The sequence below is a fragment of the Limulus polyphemus genome, unplaced genomic scaffold (assembly GCF_000517525.1).
Source record: "Limulus polyphemus unplaced genomic scaffold, Limulus_polyphemus-2.1.2 Scaffold2480, whole genome shotgun sequence".
In the NCBI taxonomy this organism is placed as follows: domain Eukaryota; kingdom Metazoa; phylum Arthropoda; class Merostomata; order Xiphosura; family Limulidae; genus Limulus; species Limulus polyphemus.
The window spans coordinates 13,129-32,836 of record NW_013668090.1 but is presented as its reverse complement, the minus strand read 5'-3'; the positions used below and the strand labels follow the sequence as shown (position 1 = coordinate 32,836).

Here is a 19,708-nt window from a genome sequence, read left to right as displayed (position 1 = left end):
CAATTAGTATAGCATAAAATCTTAGCTAATAACCTATATCCTAATAGCATACAAGTTTTAAGTTCTTAATTCTACAAGGTAATATTTAAAAAATCCTGAATTTCCCCTAGTGTGACACATTTTTTCTAGGCATCTTCTTTTGTCTATTTTATCCATTACCACTCCAAAAAGGATGAAATTAAATGTAGATTACTCACTATAAAATCATCATTGCTCAGACAAACCATAATTTTTATATCCTTCAATTTAGTTTGGTTACAGAGCTATCAAACAGAAAATCAGACCCCTCCTGCCACATCCTCTCTTTCAGGATTTTTTAATAATTCTATCTTAAGTTTAAATTTATATTACTTACAACCAATAGAAAGCCAAGGTTTTATCTATAAAATGATGTATTGTATAACATTGTGTTCTGAACAAATAATTGTCAATTTCACACAGAGTACAAGTTCCATTCCCATGGGAAAGCTAACAACTAGCTTGGATGAATTTGTAACAGCTCTTGTCGCATAGTTAGAGCCAGAAAAATTTTGAGAGTTAGGAAAAATTGTCTACTTTTTGCATGTTATTAGTCTATATTCTTTGGTGCATTATTTAATTAAATAAAAATTATTTGGTGCATTACTACCATTAGTATAAAAAAGTAGGGTTAAATGTCATCGACAATCAACAGCAAGAAAAAAAAAAGATTGGATATGTCCTTTATTTTTTGTTTTTCTATTAATTCTTTATTTATTATTATAAATGTAAAAATAAGGATCTTTTTAGGTTTGTTAAGATTAGATTAGGTAAAATAAATAAATATAATAAAAATGTTTCATCAGGCAAGCACACAAGCAGCTTGTAGTAGCTTGTGGGTAACGTAAATCGATAGCGTAATGCGAGTTGCATATTTCCAGAGTCTTATACAACTGTTAATGGCCCAAATAATAGTTAGACATGGTTCAAAAGATGTATACTATTACAAATTTAAAGCTACTTAGGATAAACGAATGTAGTTTCATGCTACATTTGAAGTGATTCTAAAAAGAAAAAGAGAGTAATTTAAATACATTTAGATTTTTTTGGTGGTTATGAGGTCAGTCAAATTGACCAACTTCATACAGAGTTAGAGTAGAGAAAATAACATATAAAGTTTTACTGAAAACAAACATCTGAAATGTACTTATGATGTTTTAGAGATTACACAAATGAAATGTGAGATTTTTGAGATGAGGAAAAGTATTTTTAACCTTAACATGAAAATCACTTTGCATATGGACTATTCAAAACAAATACTCAATCTATTCATGGACAAATATTTAGTTTACTTTATTAAAAATACTTCACTAAAAAATAAGATTTTTTTGTATGTGGAAGACTTATAATGTTAACTGAAAGACTGCCAAATTTTGTTAAGATATACAGACTATATTGAAAGTTAGAAGTATTAAATCTAAAAAGACTTTAAACGAGTACAAACAGGTCATGTGGTTGGTCAAATTGACCGAGCCTGTGTTGAGAGAGTTAAATTGTATTTAGTTCTTACAATTACATTTTAGTTATTTATGTATTAGTTATGTTTTAAAATGCATAATTAAAAAGTTTAAACACTTTTTAAATATACATCATACTTTTCTTCTGTTCTCAAAGCTTACGATATTACTTGCTGAACAAAAATTTTGAAGAGGGTTGCGCATGTATCCCAAATAAACTGTAATATGCCTAGGGGCACTGTTGACTTGTGTCGAGATGAATAATAAGTGGTAAAGGACAAGAAAGGAAAATAAAAATTAGCTATTTATATATGAAAAGGAAAAGACCTGAAATTATGAATTTAACAACAGAAAAATCTTAAAAGATATTCTACAAAAAATTTAAGTATGTGTATTCTTTTTCTATTTCCCAATTCTAATTATTTCATTGCATTGTACAATGATGATAATACCTAGTTATTGATATGGTAGAGAAAATGAAAAATAAAATATAGACATTTACCTTAAAAAAAAAATATTTGATATCCTTTTAGGAGGTTCTAGAAATTATGCAAATAAAATATAAAAAGTATAAGGTGAAGAAAGGTATTTTTATACTTAAAATGAAAATCACCTTGCACTTGATTTGTTAATAGTTTGAATGAAAGTGACTATAACAGAAAAATAACATTTTTAGCAAAAACACATAATTATAAAACTGTCATTATTTGTTTACAAGATACTTATGATCTTTAACAAAATCTTACCAATTTTTGAGAGGATATGTTACTGTATGTCTTGCTGTACAAGTGAAATTCTTGAATTCTGCAAATTGCACAAGATGACTAGGAAAGGGTTAATTTAGAAGGTTTATTAATCTATTTTTATGAAAACATTTGGTTCAGAAGTACTGTTAAAGTTTTATTAAATTCCTGAGCTGGTCAATTCTAACAAACGTTTCTAGGTTAACACATTTCAATTTATAATATTCATATGAACCAGCTCGTTTATATTTCATATCAGATAATTAGTTAAGAAAATCCCAGACATATACATTATGTTTATTTTATTTTGTATAATATATATAATTATATTTACACTACATTTTGCTTACAAAAACCAAATATGTTACACGATGCTGTTGTGAACTAGTTGTGTCAAGATTGAACTTATTCTCCATGACAACCAGAAGTCATTTCGTCTTACTTCCATTCATCATTCCATCAAAACAACATTCAGCACAAGGTTGTGTCACCATATGCTAATGTCATAAAATAGAATATGGTGAAAAAAGATGTTTCTATTACAGAAGCTTTTAACAGTGAGACTAATCTTGGAAGCAGCCAACCTTGGCTTTACATAAAAGACTATTTTTAATTTGTTTGAAGTAAAAGTGCAAGTGGATCCCAATTCTAAAGTTTTGTTGCAGTGTAAGTTGTGTTTGCCCAAAAATGAATATTTACAGTGCCAATAAGAAATCACTTTTTAATCTGGATTAACACATTAATTGCAAACATTCCCATAAACTCAAGGATTTTGAATTGAGCATCAAGAGAGGAACAGAGGTAAACAGGTCAAGCAAATGGTCAAATGAAGCAGCAGAGATAGAGACTCATACTTCTAGTAAGAGAAAAACTGGGAAAAATGAAGCAGAACAATCAACTCTTGGAGACTTCATTGCTGCTAATGCTGAGAAGGTTAACCATTGTAAAATAAGTGCACTCATAACTGATTTGATCATCAAGGAAATGCTTCCTTTCAAATTTGTTGAATCGCAAGCTTTTAAAAATCTTATTCAGACATTACAGCCAAATAAAACAGTTTTTGGTAGGAAAGACCTAACATGAGCAATTAATGTTCTAGCTGCCACAACAGGTAATTTGTAATAAATTGTTAAAATTTTTCCTTTTATGGATAATAAAAATTATTGTTGTTTCTGAAATTTAAAATATCTAATAGAATGAGACTTGAAATAAGCTACAGCAGAGCATCTGCAGTGAACATTCACTAGTTTAGCTTTGTATTGTTTACTTTTACACACTCGAACTGGGCATGACTATCCATTGGATTGACCCAGAAAGTCTGAAGAGGGAATATACATCACTTGCTTGCCACTGTCCCACTGGTCATCACATCAATGGCTTGATTGCCAAGGAACTGAAAGCAATTCGCATCAAATATTGCATTCAAAACAAGATTACCAAGACCACTACTGAAAGTGGGTCCAACTTTGCTAAGTCATTCAGGTTAGTTACAGTATTTTTATAGTATATTTTGTTTATTAGTATATTTTATATCCATGAATAATATACATTAATCTTAATCAATATAAATAATATGCTTTTGTCGGTCTGTCTGAACTTTTTTTTTGTAAATTTCTCAATCAAATGCTACAAATCTCATATTATTAGAAAGGACTTTGTCAGAGTCCAGATTGCACAGACAAAATTAAAATGAGCAACTTACTTTGAATTTTGTATGTCTTGGAGGGGTGGTGAATAAATTCTCACACTAGAGGAAATTCAGGATTCTTTTTTGCCTTATAAGTTAGAAATTTAAGAACTTAAAACTTATATAATATTAAGATATGGAGTATTAGCTACATTTTTATGCTATATTTATTCATATATCATGACAATAAAGTAATTTAATGAAATTTCGTTTGTAACTCACTAAAATCTCATGTCCTGCACAGAAAAAGATGACTGTAGTGAGAGAGAGAGATATATAGTTACACTTACGTGAGTTTGTCTGTCCACATAAATGTTTTTCAACTAGAACAGGATTTATCGATCTAACACATAATGCCTGAAAGAAAGTATACCTCAAATGCTGTGCATAAAAATTATAGAATAAGGAAAGTTCAAGCAAGGGTATGAAACTACCACAAATGTTTTGCGGGTTGAGGCTAGTGTATATTAATACTAGTACTATTTCTCTATCTCACATTCTGATGATCGTGGTTTTTCTGTCTATGCTCCTAAGCTTTGGAACACTCTCCCTATCAATCTGCAATGTGCAAAGTCTGTCAGGTCTTTTAAAAGTCTTTTGAAGTCATATTTCTTTCACCTGGCTTTCAACTAATATAGAGACTGGTCAGTAACAGGCACTTTGAATGGCTAGAGGAGTGCTGTGTAAGAAACTAAAATATTATTATTATTATACCATGTCAATACCATACCAAGATGGTGCTACTAAGCCATGCCACACATAATATACACATCTCGTTTTATATTTTACTCTTTGTTTTTGCAGAATCTTCTCCACTGAATCAAGGGCTGAACCTGTAAATAGTGATGTAGAGTATTCCAAGGCAGAGAGCAAAGCACACTCAAGTCAAATGATGAAGAATAAGAAAATGAGATAAAGTTTCAAAGCATTTCCAACATTGTTATTAGTGAGACAGAGTCCAGTGAGATTTACTTTCTTCCCAAACATCTTCAGTGTGTGGCACATACACTCAATTTAGTAGCAACCACTGATGTAGAAAAGGCTTTGTGCAATGGTACATTCAAGAAAGTGTCCTAATCGGCATTTGCGAAGGCCCAGATGCTTTGGAACAAACAGAGCCACAGCACCATAGCAGCTGACCTCATATAATAAGAACTAAGCGAATATTTTGTTGTTCCATGTGCTACATGGTGGAGTTCGATGAAGGATGTGTCCATTCTTATGAAGAGCATAATAATGAAGAGAAAGGGTTCAGTCAATAAAATGTGTGAAAAAGACTTCTTCATGTGCCTTAAACAACAAGCAAAATTTGTAAGTAATTCATCCCAAAGTAGCAATGACCAAATAACACTGTTCATGAGCAAATAACTATCTAATTCAAAAGATATACAATCAAGTCATTCCCTTCACCAACTTTTAAATCTCACTTCATTTACTTCAATATGCTCATTCCATCAAGTGCAACTGTAGAGCACATTTTCTCAACAGGGAAAGACATTTTGAAGCCAAAAAGAGCTGGATTGATGGATGGCAAATTTGAGAAGTTGATGCTACAAAATTAAATAAATTAAAACAATAAAGGTATTGTAAGGGACATAATATCTTCTAATATTAGAGATTTATTATTTCATATTAGCATATTAGCTCAGTTATTATTACTACTATCATCATATTCATATAGTTTTTGACAATGTGTTCTTTAAGTACTATCATTGAATGTATGGAAGACTGTATGGTTGTTAGCTCATCACTCACTAAAATGGAAAGGCTGTTCTGAGAGATCTGTATTATATTATTGTAGCAATAAATTAATATATAACATTTACTAATAAATTTTCATTTTTCATTCTTACATTATCCATTGAAAAAAAAAATTATCATGAAAACCGTCAGTTTCAAAAGTAGCAGAAGTGATAGTGCTGTTATATTTATAAATATGTAGTAACAACAGTAGCACCACTGTATTTTCTGCTGTAGCAATAGTACTGCTCCATTGAAGAGGTAGCGTGCACAGCTATGGCCGTCAGTTACTACGTGGAAAATTATACTTCAGGGAAAAGAAAATAATTGTTATCGCATACATTAAAACAAATACTTAGAAGTTAATTCTGCAAAAATTAGGAACCTTGGAAGTTTTAAGTATGTTATTGTTGAATAAATAAATTTTATGTATCTGAAATAAAATATCTTAATATGAAGTTTATGAATTATTTAATATTCATTTTTATTATTCAAAAAACAAAACCTTAAAAAATTCAGTTTTGTATATTACTGAGATAGCATTTACCTTTACAAATAAGTTCAGAAAGGAAGTTTTGGCTACAGAAAATAGACTTAGGTAGAGCTAGGCATAGGTCACCCTCACTGTGACCTATTTAGGTTGTTCATTAAAAGGTGGTTCAATTAATTCTACTAGTTCTTTCATGAATATAACTAATATCTAACAGATACAACACATAAACCTGTCCAAAGTAACTACCTCATCTTCTAATTAATGGTTTACATGTTTACCTTTATCCAGTACTTCTGAAAAGAGGTAAGTCAATCTTCGAAATAAATTAACATGAAACATAGTGAAGGTAATTTTGTGGTGGTATTTAACAGTGTTTCTAGGATCTTGTACAAATCAATTATACATAAATAGCCACACAATTTCAAAAACAGTCTAATATAAAAATCTTGGTGTTTGCTTCTCAAAAATTCACAATCATTTACTGTGATGTCTGTGAACCATGATCAAAGTACGCATTATACTGTTGCTTTATGTTAACTGATCTGAGACCAAAGTTAATTCTGCATGCTAGATTATTGTATTTATTGCCAAGTTGAAGCATTCTAATTTTAAAAAGATTTAGTTCTCAATAGTATTTTTCAACCAATTCTTCTAATGTACAATTACCAAACTACACTTGTTCATTTATACCTAGTGCATGTTAATAAACTTAACTGTAAGAAATATTGTGTTAACAAGTTAGTTCATTTGTAATTAAACTTAAAACATACACCACAGAAATGCAAAAGTCTAAACTAAGATTAATTGTCTTCTAATCAAATTAATTTAAATTAGATTTCAAAATGTTTAAACAAACATGGTCTATTAATTGTTAATGTTCTTTGTGAGATGAGAAAGAATTAATGCAAGTCAAAACTTTAATCATTTGAATCCAAGTGATCTTTATTCTTTACATAAATACTTGCACACAAACTAAGATATTTACAGGCTTCTCATGACTCATTTTCTCACAAAAAATTTAATGTCATCTTTCATATGCAAAATTTGATTCATTAGAATTTACAATGAAACATAAATACCTGAACTAGGAATAAGTGGCCATGGGCAACTGTTTTTATGCCCTTCTTTCTGTAAAAGCTTGATAAGCTCCATTACACATTCTTGGTCTAATAAGGAGAGCAAATGCATTAAGTACTATTCATATTAATGTATACAACAGAAACTGATGAATAATCATTAAAATTATAGATTTTTGTTGATAAAGATGTATCTTACAATGACTTTTATAAGATGAGAAACAGGCCAATGTCAAGGTGATCAGTAAAATATTGTTCACATAAAACTTTGGGCTGATTTGCCAAATATAGATTTTTTTTTATTGAAAAGCAAATTATGAATTTGTTAAGATCTTCTATTTTGGGAATTTGAAACTACTCTATCACAGACATTTACTCAAACTCATAAAGTATTAATGTTCCAATGACAATATTTTAAAGCATACTTACAAACAGCAGAAGATCTCCAAGGTTTGGGAAGATGACAACAAACAGCAGCAGCACAAGTCACACACTTAACCATATCTACATCCACACACTTCCAACCATACTGAGCACAAAATGCTGGTGACAAGTTTAAGGGTTTCAGCATCCAAACTGGAAACTGATCACATGTTAAGGACTTTATGAAAATCTGGTAATATTTTTCATATAGGCTACAAATGGTATTTATGTGTAGATTGTTTTGATCTTTCAAAAAAATACTTTCAATATACCCCAATATACAAATAATACTGGACAACAAAAAACTGGGTACTGGAGAAAACTCAGTGATTTGGAGTAATTTGATAGTGCTAATTTCAAAAATGTAGTCAGAATTTGTCCATGTCCTTTAGAATTTGGGTTATTTTAATATCTCAATATTTTATCAGCACTATGTGAAATACCATGCAATCAACTCAGTAAAATAGATTTATTCTGTGAAATTAAGTTTAGTTAATGGGTAAAAGGCATACATTTTTGATAACTTCAAACACTGATTGTATTGTATTGGTGTACAATTCCAAATATATTGGTCATATATACTACTTGTTATCAATATAACTGTGGCAAATTGCACCACTTCATTCCCACACTCACCTGCTCCACTCTGGAATCACAAAATCAATAACATGCTCAGTTTATTAGAACATATGAGAAGTCCTTCAACTGAGCATAAATGGGGCAGAGCCATACACCTCTTTCTCAATTGCCTCTTACTCACTCATTTGGTCACTTTGCCTCGCTCCACACACACACAGTCAAAACAAGGTCCGATCTTCTTTGTTTCATCATACTTGCAACATAATCAAATTCTGCGAAACTTTATTTTTTTAAATCTTTTAAACTCTCTAGTTCTGTAACTATAAATTATTTTACATCTTTTAGAAAATCATTTGAAATGCTGGTTGCCTCCAGTTCAAGTAAAGACCAAAAGTGCAAAAATCCCCCAAACAGTTTTTGTTTCATTCTTGGAAAATATATTCAAGTTTCATGAAGGAAAAACATCACACACACAAGGTAAAGGTAGCTTATTACCACTATTTTGGGTGTAAAATTGGTGACCAAAAAAACACTGGGCTCCACATGTGTTTTATACAGTTTGCAAATCTGGGTTGACACAGTGGCTGAATAAGAAGAGAGCAAGTATACAATTTGCAGTTCCAATGATATGGTGTGAGCCCACAGATCATCTAACCGAGTGTCATTTTTGCATGACTAATGTTTCTGGATATTCATACAATACATTAAATATCCAGACATTGCATCTGCAATGAAACCAGTACCTTATGGGGATGGTCTTCCAGTACCACATCTACCAGTGAATTGGGAAACAGAAGTTATCCTGAGAAGAAGACAATGAATCATCTTCATCCTCTTCATCTATAATTCTATACCTGTGGCACTTCAACGTAAACTACCTCACCTGATCACACAAAAAGTGCAAAATTATCTGATTCATGACTTGTCTCTATAAAAGCAGCATGGGGAACTTCTTGGCGCTTGTTTACAGCAATGGAATTTATTAGCTCTAGGAACAAGAGTTTCAATTTACTGAAGTCACAATCCAATTCTTGCTTCTCACTTCAGAATGCAAGATACTTTGTGCTTCTGTACAAATGTTGGTACACTAATGGAAGAATTAGGTACTGAACATCATCCTCAAGAATGAAGACTATTTATCGACTCATCTAAAATTAGTCTGAAAGCCGTACGTTTGCACATTGGGAACACTAAGCCATCGATTCCTGTTGCTCATACTGTGAACATCAAAGAAACTTAACAAAGCATGCAGATTATACTTGAGACCATCAAATATGATCAACATAGGTGGAGCATATTTGGTGATCTAAAAGTTATTGCACTCCAGCTAGGCCTGCAGAGTGGGTATACCAAACATTAACACTTTTTGTGTCTCTGGGAGAGCCAAGATGATAAAAAGCATTTCAAAAAGAAAGAAAGATCAGAGAGAGAATTACATACCAGAGAAACAGAATATACAGTATAAACCTTTAGAGAATCCTCAAAATGTGTTTCTGCCCCACTTCATATTAAACTGGAACTCATAAAAAATTTATTAAAAGGAATTAACAAAGCTGGTAATGGTTTCAGATAGATATCTATCTGACAAGTTTCCAAAAATAAGTGAAGCAAAAATGAAAGGAGGTATCTTTGTTTGAGCCATAGATTTGAGAAGTGCTGATGGATGATGACTTTGAAATAACACTCAATCAGAAAGAACTTGCTGCCTGGAAATCATTCAAACTCATTGTCAAAAACGTCTAAGGAAATCACAAGGATGAAAACTATGCTGTGATGATATGCTTGAGAACTACTGGAAAATGTATGTCTAGTATGTCAGTAAAGATGCACTTTTTACACTTTCATTAAGACTTCTTTCCAAATGATCTAGGTGCAGTGAGCAATGATGAGTGCTTCCACCAAGATATTTCTACAATGGAACAGTGATATCAAGGACAATTGAATTCTGCAATGATGGAAGATTACTGTTGGTTCTTACAGCATGAATTCAAGAACATACACAAAAGGTGCAACAAGTCAAGCAAATATTTTGTAGCAAAAAATATTACCATGATGAAAATTTTGAATATAGCCTGAATGAATTTTCAGTATATAATCTTATTATATACTCATTGCTTTTCTAAACTGGTGTTGCTATTATGTATTGTCTTTAAATGCAATTTTCAATGAATAAATAAAGTTAGTAAATAAAAAGTTATTTTCATGATATATAAGAATATTTTGAATAAATCTATCATAACTCAAATACTGGATGTGACAAGTGATTTTCAACATGGTTTTTAGAATCAACATCATCAAATTATTCAGAAACAGTTGCATTTTCTCTAGTAGAAGAGAAAAAATTTTGTTGTTGCCCAATGTAACCAGGAATAAATGTCGTATGTTTTGAGAAAATTATCTGGTAAATAAGTTGGAAAACTTACAGAACTATTAGAAAGCTATGGATTTGTTTAAAAAAAAGAAATTAGGGAATACAAAGAGGTTTATGAGAGACAGCTGGCTAATAATGTTAAAATTAACAGGAAGGATTTTGTAAGTTAACTCTCTCTCTCTCTCAACAGACAAGTCAAAGGGCTCATATATGTCATGATATTTTAGAGTTATTATCAAAGTTTAATTAAACAACTTTATTATTATTATTATCATTGAATGTCAATAAATTGGCATCAAAATGTAGTTGATAATTCAGATTTGAATATTATATACATTTTAATTTTTTAATTTGAAAGAAAACAATTTAAAAAAATGCCAAATATGTTTTTTTGTGTGTTATATAGCATGTCTTCTTGTTCAGTTTATATTTTACTAGCAGGCTACTCAACACTGCTCGGATGTAAATGGCTTTAACTATCCAGAGTTTTTTTTTATTAATTTCAATTAAAATAATAAAGTGCAAAAAATAATGATTTGCTAAAGTTATTTTAAATCAAAGCAAAACTGGGTACATTGCTCCTGCTTCTTGCATGTGCTGTGCATGACATTTCAAGTTTCCAAAACAAAATTCCCAACCTTTTGGTGTCCTGATTTCTGCTCTGTGTTCAAGTGTCATTTGCAGCATATTCTGATATTATTATTGTTCCATTTAATGAATAATTGATTTATTCTCTTCTTTTTGCAACACAGTATAAATAAAAATTTGCTGATACTATATGTTTTTGTAAAGTCATCATATGGCTGATTCTTGTGAGTAGACACAAGCAAAGCAAAAGACATGGCTGAAGCAAGCCTATTTAGTTGAGGAAGTGTGCACGCATGTTCGGGGAAAGCACCAGCCTTTTTTAGTTAAGGGGAGTTAAAGAGTAGGCATGTGTAGAAGAAAGTGAGAGGGAGAGATAAAGCACAAATGAAGGCTTCATGAAGTTTTTAACTCCCTTTTACACAATTGATCATGGATAGAATGATTAGGAGAGGTCCTCACACATAGAAGAAACATAAATAATAGCTCCCTTGATCACACATTCCCCAAAAAATCTGGCATTTTCAATTTGAGACCAATTGGTCATCCTGTTTGCTAAAAATTGCTATATTAGTCACTTTGGCCTCAATATGTGGCCTCAAACAGCCTCTGTGGCTTTGGCCACATAGCCCATTTTACTTCACGTACAAAGTTGTATCTGTACTTTGAGTTTGGAACTTTAAAGATGTTTACTTTTATTTAACTTTTTCTTTTTATACCAAAACACAGGTGTCACCAATATGTTTTCTAAATTGGAACAAAATTCTTGTGCAATATTTCACAAAATAGAGATAGTTATCTGATGATGGCCACATGAGTGGTTGAAACATTGTAAAGAAACAACAAAAACAATCCACTCAAAAGCTGTATCTTTGGACTTTTATTTAAAGTGTATAGTGGATATCCTCTCCTCACAAGTGTCACAAACAGGAAGAGGTTATTCCAAAGTTTATGAAATTAAGCCATCAACTACGAAATAAAGAAATTCAATCCATAATTGGAAAAACAGGAAAGAAGATTCTAAATGTAACAATTAGACAAAAATACAGAGACATTAATATTTTGAGAAAAGAAGATTTAAGACTATGTAACCTCCTAATTTTCAACACCACATCAGACGACTCACACATGCTGTTAGGAGTTATCAACTGAAACTGGATAAACCAAAGAGATAAAATAGAAATTAGACATACAAAAAAAAATAGTTGAGTTACTCAAATGAAGGAACTTGAAAGACAGTAAACACAACAACACAAAAATGGTAAATTTATCAAAAACAACCCTAACACCAATGCAAGAAAAGATTCTAAACAAAGGCTTAAATTATGCAATAACTCATAAAAACATTCTAACCTTAGAGATCAAAGCTGGAATAGAAGAGTTAACAAGAAAATTAGTCCAGTAAACAATCAAACAAAAAATAAGAACTAAAACAGCAAACAAGAGAGCCTCATATATTGAAATGAATAAAAGAAATAAAGATCAACAAGATAAGAACACGGACAATGAAACTATAAAGACATTTCAAGGCAAGAATAAGAGAATGTGGTTTTCTACAATACCAAATCCCAATTAAAAACTAAACAATTTCATCCATGAAATATTATGTAGAATTGAAGGTTATCTACTTGAAACCCATAAAATTAAACAAAACGTTACAAAAGGCCTAATATCAGCCCTAAAAGAATTGTGGTAATTCACAAATTATCATAGTAAAAGCTGACAAAGGGGGTAAAACTTTAATTATGGAAACAGAAGATTACAACAAATTATTAAAAAAACATGTAAATGATTCAACCAAATTCAAATAACTATCCCAAAACCTTAATGAATGTTACTGAAAACAATTGAATAGCCTACACTTGAAGTTAAAAAAGAACAATGACATCACAGAAGACATGTATAACAGCTTAAGAATCACAAATGCATGTACCCCTTGTTTGTTTAGTGTTCCAAAGATTCAAAAATTCTGATTAACATCCACCCCATCCTTTCCACTTATGGCAGTTATAATCATGAACATGCACGATTCCTAGATTTTCTGATCAAACCACTGCATCACATCAATGAATACAATGTTAAAGGAAAGGTGTTCTAGAATTTTGAAGCATTCTCAAAAATCTCAACAATTATCATAAAATGTACAGTTTTGACGCAGTCTCCACGTATAAAATGATACTGAAAGATGAAGCAACAAACCTAGCTGTACAAATGATATCCCAAAATTCCAAGAAATTGCATTACACCCTAAGCTTGGAAATTTTGAAAGACTTGTTTCATATTGCATTAAAAATATGTTTCACCTGTCAAAACAAAACTTATGAACAAATAGATGACCTAAACATGGGCAGCCCTCTATCACCTGGATTATGTGAATTGTTTATCAACAAAATAAAAAGTCAGCTCTACTCCCTCCCACATACTGGGTTAAATACATTGGCGATGCATTTTGTGGATTTGAAGACAACAACCGTCAACATTCATTTCTACAACACGTAAACAATGTTCACTATAACATGAAATTCACTCATGAAAAAGAAAATAAAAAACAGGTTTTAAGTTACATGAACATAACAGTAGAAAGAAACTAACAGTTTTATCACAAAAATCTTCCACAAATCTAGTAATAACAACTATATAGACTCGGACTCAGCCCACTCAACAAAAAATTGGCACATTATCATGCATTTATAACACAACATTTAACATGTGTAGTAGCAGTAATCTGCAGCATGAACTAGAATCAATATCTGACAAATTTTTTAACAAATGTCACTTCCCTAAACATCTTGTCACTAGAACCTTAGGCAAGTGTAAAGACAAACTCGATAACAGAAAAAAAAAAAGGAAAACAACATAAACTCCACGAAGGAAACAAAATGCACAAACTCAAACAAACTAATAGGTGTCTTACCATATCATAGGTATGTAACCAAAAACATCACAAACATCTGGAAACAATCATAAAAAAAGCACAAAATAAATAGCAAAATTACTTTTATTCAAAAACCAAGCACTAAAATCAAAGTTCATCTTAAGGAGGTTTATTCTGAGAACTTTAATGATGGAAGTATCTACAAGTATCAATGCGATCGATGCAGTAGTACTTATATAGGCAAAACGGGATGCAACATAAGCATTAGGATAAAAAAACATAATCTCCCATCACACATTTATGCACACAGAACAGCAACTCAAAATTAACATTAACAACTTTAAGATGTTATGCAATGAGAACAACATTAATAGAAAAAATATAAGAAGCATTAATTATTAATGAACTAAAACCTAACTGAAATCAAAACACAGGTGTCACCCTATATGTTTTCTAAATTGGAACAAAATGCTCACTCAGTATTTCACAAAATAAGAGACTGTTATCTGATGATGGCCACATGATCGGTAAAATTTTTTAAAAAAACATAAAACAATCCACTCAAAAGCTGTATCTTAGGACTTTTATTTAAAGTGTATAGTGGATATCCTCTCCTCATAACAATTGTCATCAACTACAGCAAAATACGAGGAAGTATCATTAAGTTAAATAAAATTAACGACTCAAAAGCTGTATCTTTGGACTTTTGTTTAAACATACATACATGTTCATAAGCACTTTCCTTGTTCACCTATACTGCTAAATTTTGATCATCCAAGGATGATAACTAACATCCAAATATCTATCAAGTTCATTGGATTGGCCTAGACCATATCATAAACATTTTCTCACACTTTTATTACTTTAGATAATTCTCATTGCAACCACTGTATTATAAACAAGCTGATAAATTCTACCCCCAATGTTCTGAGACCTGGGATTATGATAAACTATGTGAGAAAGTTCTGGTAATTGCACTGCATGAGCTTATTTGCTACCGATATTGTCATGTAAACAGTCTAATGACAAGAGCGAGGATTCATTGCTTTATGATCGCCAGACTTCTACTTCAATCACTAACAGTAAGATAAACATAGGAAGCAAATATGAAAAGGTTAGAAGTAGAAACTCTTAAGGTAAGTACTTTGGAACATTGTGGTCAACACTAAAGAGAATAGAACAGTATTACTCCCATTATTTCATATTTTGCAACCTTTAAAAGTTTTATGGTGGTTATGAGGTTGGTCAAATTGATTGACATTGTATAGAGTTAGGGCAATGACAATAACAAATAAAATATAAAGTTTTGTGGGAAAAAAAAAAAGCTTGATATTTATTTAGCAGGTTTTAGATATCATACAAATGAAATTAAAAATTTTCAAATGAAGAAAAGTATTTTTAATCTTAACATGAAAATAATTTTGCAGTCAGGGAAGTCAATACTCTGATTACCTATATTCACAGACAAATATTTGGTAAAATTACTTAATTAAAATTTCTGATCCCTTGTCTACGAATATACTTATATGTTTACCAAAAGCTTGAAAATATTAATGAAGGTACACAAAATAAGTTAAATAGGGTGCATCACAACTGTTCCTAGTCTTAAAATATTCCACTGGCTAAAAACAGAAGTACTAGGCATTTTTTTTCTAATGCTAGACCTATTTCAGGGACCCACCACAGTCTATTTGTATCACTATAATATTAGCGCTGAATTATGGATTATGCAGCAAAATAAAAGATATCAGACAGACTTAACATCAGAATCATAAGGATAACTTTATTCTGACAACATCAATTATCAGGTTTCGTGTCCAGTATGATTATTTTCACTTTCAATCTCATCATTTTCTTCAAAATCACAGCAAATTGGTGGTAAAAGTGCAACAAAATTGCAGATCTATTAAAGTTGAATTGTGAACTTACCAGCCTAAACCTGCATTATAGACTGCTGTATTCAGCATCTAATTGGTGGTAGCTGAAATATAATATTTTTATAGAGGATAAAACAACAATTATCAGGCCTACAGTAGATTTTTGACCCATTTTGGTATGCTAAGCATCTATTCTGACTATGCACAGACTAGATATGTTGTTGTATTGTATTACTCATCATATTTGGTACATGTCACTGTCCACACTGTTATACAGCCTGTCTAGTGTCTATATTTCATACATATTTTCAGATGATGGATGACGAGATGAACTGTCACGAGCAAAGCATAGTTGAGCCATCAACATCTACAGTACAAAGTCCTGCACCTTCAGTGCTAGTGGCAGCACCACACTCAATAATTTCATCCACTCACAAAACAATTAAAGTGACTTGGCAATCAGCAGCCATCTTTGGCACGAGGGAGCGGTATCACAGAGAATGATACACAAAGAACTGGCTCATGTCTTTCAACAAGTCACTAAATGTTGCACTGTTTGATGTTATATACAAGTGAGTTCAGCATAAAATCATACCAGATGGGAGTCAGCTATTTTATGAGAAAGCAAATATTCTCATGATTTTTGAGTGCAAAGCCTGTGAAGATGATTAAACTTCTCAATGACAATGTCAAGGTCAGGGCCATACCCATCATACAGTGATCAATGTCAGCTTCTCTTGAGAAGGTGCAACAAATGGAAAGTAAATTCGCTCAGATATTTACACTGTGGCCTGTCAATGCTAAGCAGCTCATCAAAAATCCAGAAGACTTAAGCTTTCTGCAGTCAGTGAAGGGTGACTGTACAGCAACATTTGGGTCCCATGACAAGAAAATAGGTCTCGAAGGTCAGGGATTTTGTGAACTTCGCCACTCTTTTCTACAGCCCCTAGCAGATACTCATTTCTATACACATCTAGCTTTTCCTAATTCAGTGCTGCCATCTATAGAAAAAATTTTTTCTCGCCACTAGCTTTGAGGCTCCCACCTAATCTCACATTTCCACATGATACTGCTGCAGTATTGCATGCAAATGAGCATGCTACAACTCTCCAATAATGGGAGTACAACACTGACTTCTAGTGCAGCTGACTCCCATTGTACTGATTGTTCAATCATCACTTTGAGGAAATAGAGGAAAGGTAGAAAGTGTGAGATGAGTTATTTATCAGAAATACATTTTCAGTGTTGGAAAATATTAACTTCTGATATGATCCACAACCTCCTTTCATACCCAGCTAGAATCCCATGAAGTGGTGAAGGGGTCAGTGCAAAACTTTATCTAGATGAGCCCCCTCTGGAAAGCACCCAAAGAGAACCCAAGGAGTGTAACACCTTATACCTTGTAACAGTATAGGGACACATTCATGGCAAACCACAAATTATCTGTACCAGAATACACTTTTCACCCAAAAAATGAAAGGAAGGAAAGCATTGCAAGGATAGGCAGAAGATACAAGCACAGTCCAAAACCTGTATCAGGCTTTTAGAAGTGCTATATATGTGTAGTGTAGCTAGGACATGCAAGACTGTGCATGGTGGGTCAACTCTAGTATAAAACTAGGTGATAGCAGGAATTCAGCTTCCTGGCCATGATAAGAGGACAGTCCCTACCATCTTCACTTCAAGCCCAGTGAGGAAGAACGAGAATGGGAAAGTAACATCTGCCCTGCTACTGAGTGTTATCTGGTCCTACACCAATCCAACACCAGACTACCTAGGAACCCAAAATCTGAGTAAGAGTAGAATGGGAGAAAGCCGGCCAGAGGGGTGAATGTAATACATGGACAAAACACCACTGCCCTACTCTCTACCGAGTGGAATTAGTCACACTTGGGAGGCATCCTCCATGGTCCACCACCCCAGCAGCTAGGATCTGGTCAGTGGTAAGGGCTCCCAAGCTCCACAGAAGAAAAAAAAAGTGTGTGTGTTTGTGAAAGCATGGTGGGGAATCTGGAGGAGAGCATCACTGTAAGACAGTGCAGTAGGAACCATTACAGAAAAAAGTGTAGGCCAAGTAACATGAACAGGACAGAGGAAGTGATCATAATCCAAATAGGAATAAAGCTGAGAAATGGAAGGAAGAGATATAGGGATGAACACACCCTCACCTGCTGCAGAAATTTAGAGAGAAAAGTACAATCTGGATAAAGAAACGATGAAATTGAATGTGCGAAGAACTGATTACATACACATCAGAACACTGGTGACCACAGGCGAGACAGAGGAGAAAATAAGTTTTAAGAGATAGATGGTATAAGGAACAGGAAGCTAAATGTTCGAAGGGAGGTAAGGTACAGACATGATGAACAACATTACGGTCTCAATCAAGTAGGCTAGAAGGACAAGGAGAGGGGTAAAGGTGAAAGGAAAGGAAGAGCAGAGTAAGAACTGGGTGGCAATAACTGGACAGATACTGGAAAACCTGAAATTAACTGAAAAAGCCACCTGGTAACCAGCAATAATCAAGACAGACAAGCCCTGGTCAAAAAGACATGGGAAAAATCCAGACTGACAAGGGCAAGAAAATAAATGCACCACTTCCGTTGAAAAACATTAAGGAGGACAGGTAAACAAAATGAGACAGAAAGAAGGTTACATGTGAAGATAGTCACAACCATCATGCACGGGACTGGAAAAATCCCACGCAAACATCTGGAGTAATGGATGAAAGACAGAAGTAAAAAGTTGAAGAAGAAGGGAGCAGGAGAGTGGAAGAGAAAAAAATCAGAAGGCTCATAAAGGATACCACAACTGAGCCAGCCAATAGAGTGGAACCAGAAGGACCCAACAAACAGCATCTCTAAAGAGGGAGGAGATGAATAAGGGGTAAGCATAAAGAAAGAGATTGGACCAGTCCTGGCTGAACATGTCCAGTGCCAGTGTTTATGGATGCAGAACAATAACCAGAATAAGAAAAGCTTGGCACTGTCAAAGTGGAAAAGGCATTGATGTGAGGAGTGCCCAGGCAAGAATAATCATTGAATAACATGAGGATTGAGGGACCACTCTATGGGAAATATCTGGTCAGATCTTGAAAGATGATCTGCAACAAGATTCAGGACATCCAGAACATGATAGGCCACCAAACAAACTCATAGAGAATGAGCCCAAAAGAGGAACTCAAGGGTTTGGAAACATGGAGTAAGACTGAATGCCCCCAATGGCAACTGATGCAAAATACCACAGTTGTATTGTCTGAATGGATCATCACCAAACAACTATATACAACTGAAAAAAATTTATCCAAAGCCTGATGAATCACTAATACATTGCCCTAGCTTTGCTGTTTCAGAGGGGCAGGCCACCCCACCCCTCTTTCTCCCACCCCACCCATTTTCTTTATGTTTGATGATCTTCCCCACTCTGCAACCTAGTATTAAAAAAAGCCTATGCTATGCAGTTCAAGATCTATGACATCCACCCTCTAAAATCCTGCTTGGCAAACTGACCTGCCTATTATGTCACTGATGGATGGAATAAATCTAATATTCGCATCACAGGCTAAGCTCTCACATGGTTGCAAATAACCAATGCCACAAACATCCCCATATATACTGTGTGTATTTTCTCTCGCTCCAGTACCGTGAAAAATCCTATACAGTACACATTACTTCTCAATTCCACATGTAGCACGACAAAAGGTGGGAGTTGTCATATGGTGTCAGGTATCACAATGGGCTTAACCTGATGACCACCGGCTACTAACTTTCTGAGTAGCCAATGC

General features: G+C 33.1%; 1 protein-coding gene across 1 annotated transcript in view; it reads right to left on the bottom strand.

Moving 5' to 3' along the window:
• The window catches only part of LOC106467076, a 38,600-nt gene that overhangs the window by 7,350 nt on the left and 11,542 nt on the right, over window positions 1–19,708 (bottom strand). Inside the window, exons 3-4 of the mRNA XM_013927394.2 lie at window positions 7,644–7,797; window positions 7,218–7,304 (exon numbers count right to left, since the gene is read on the bottom strand). Coding sequence (XP_013782848.1) covers window positions 7,218–7,304; window positions 7,644–7,797 — 241 coding nt within the window. The remainder of the gene's footprint in view (window positions 1–7,217; window positions 7,305–7,643; window positions 7,798–19,708) is intronic.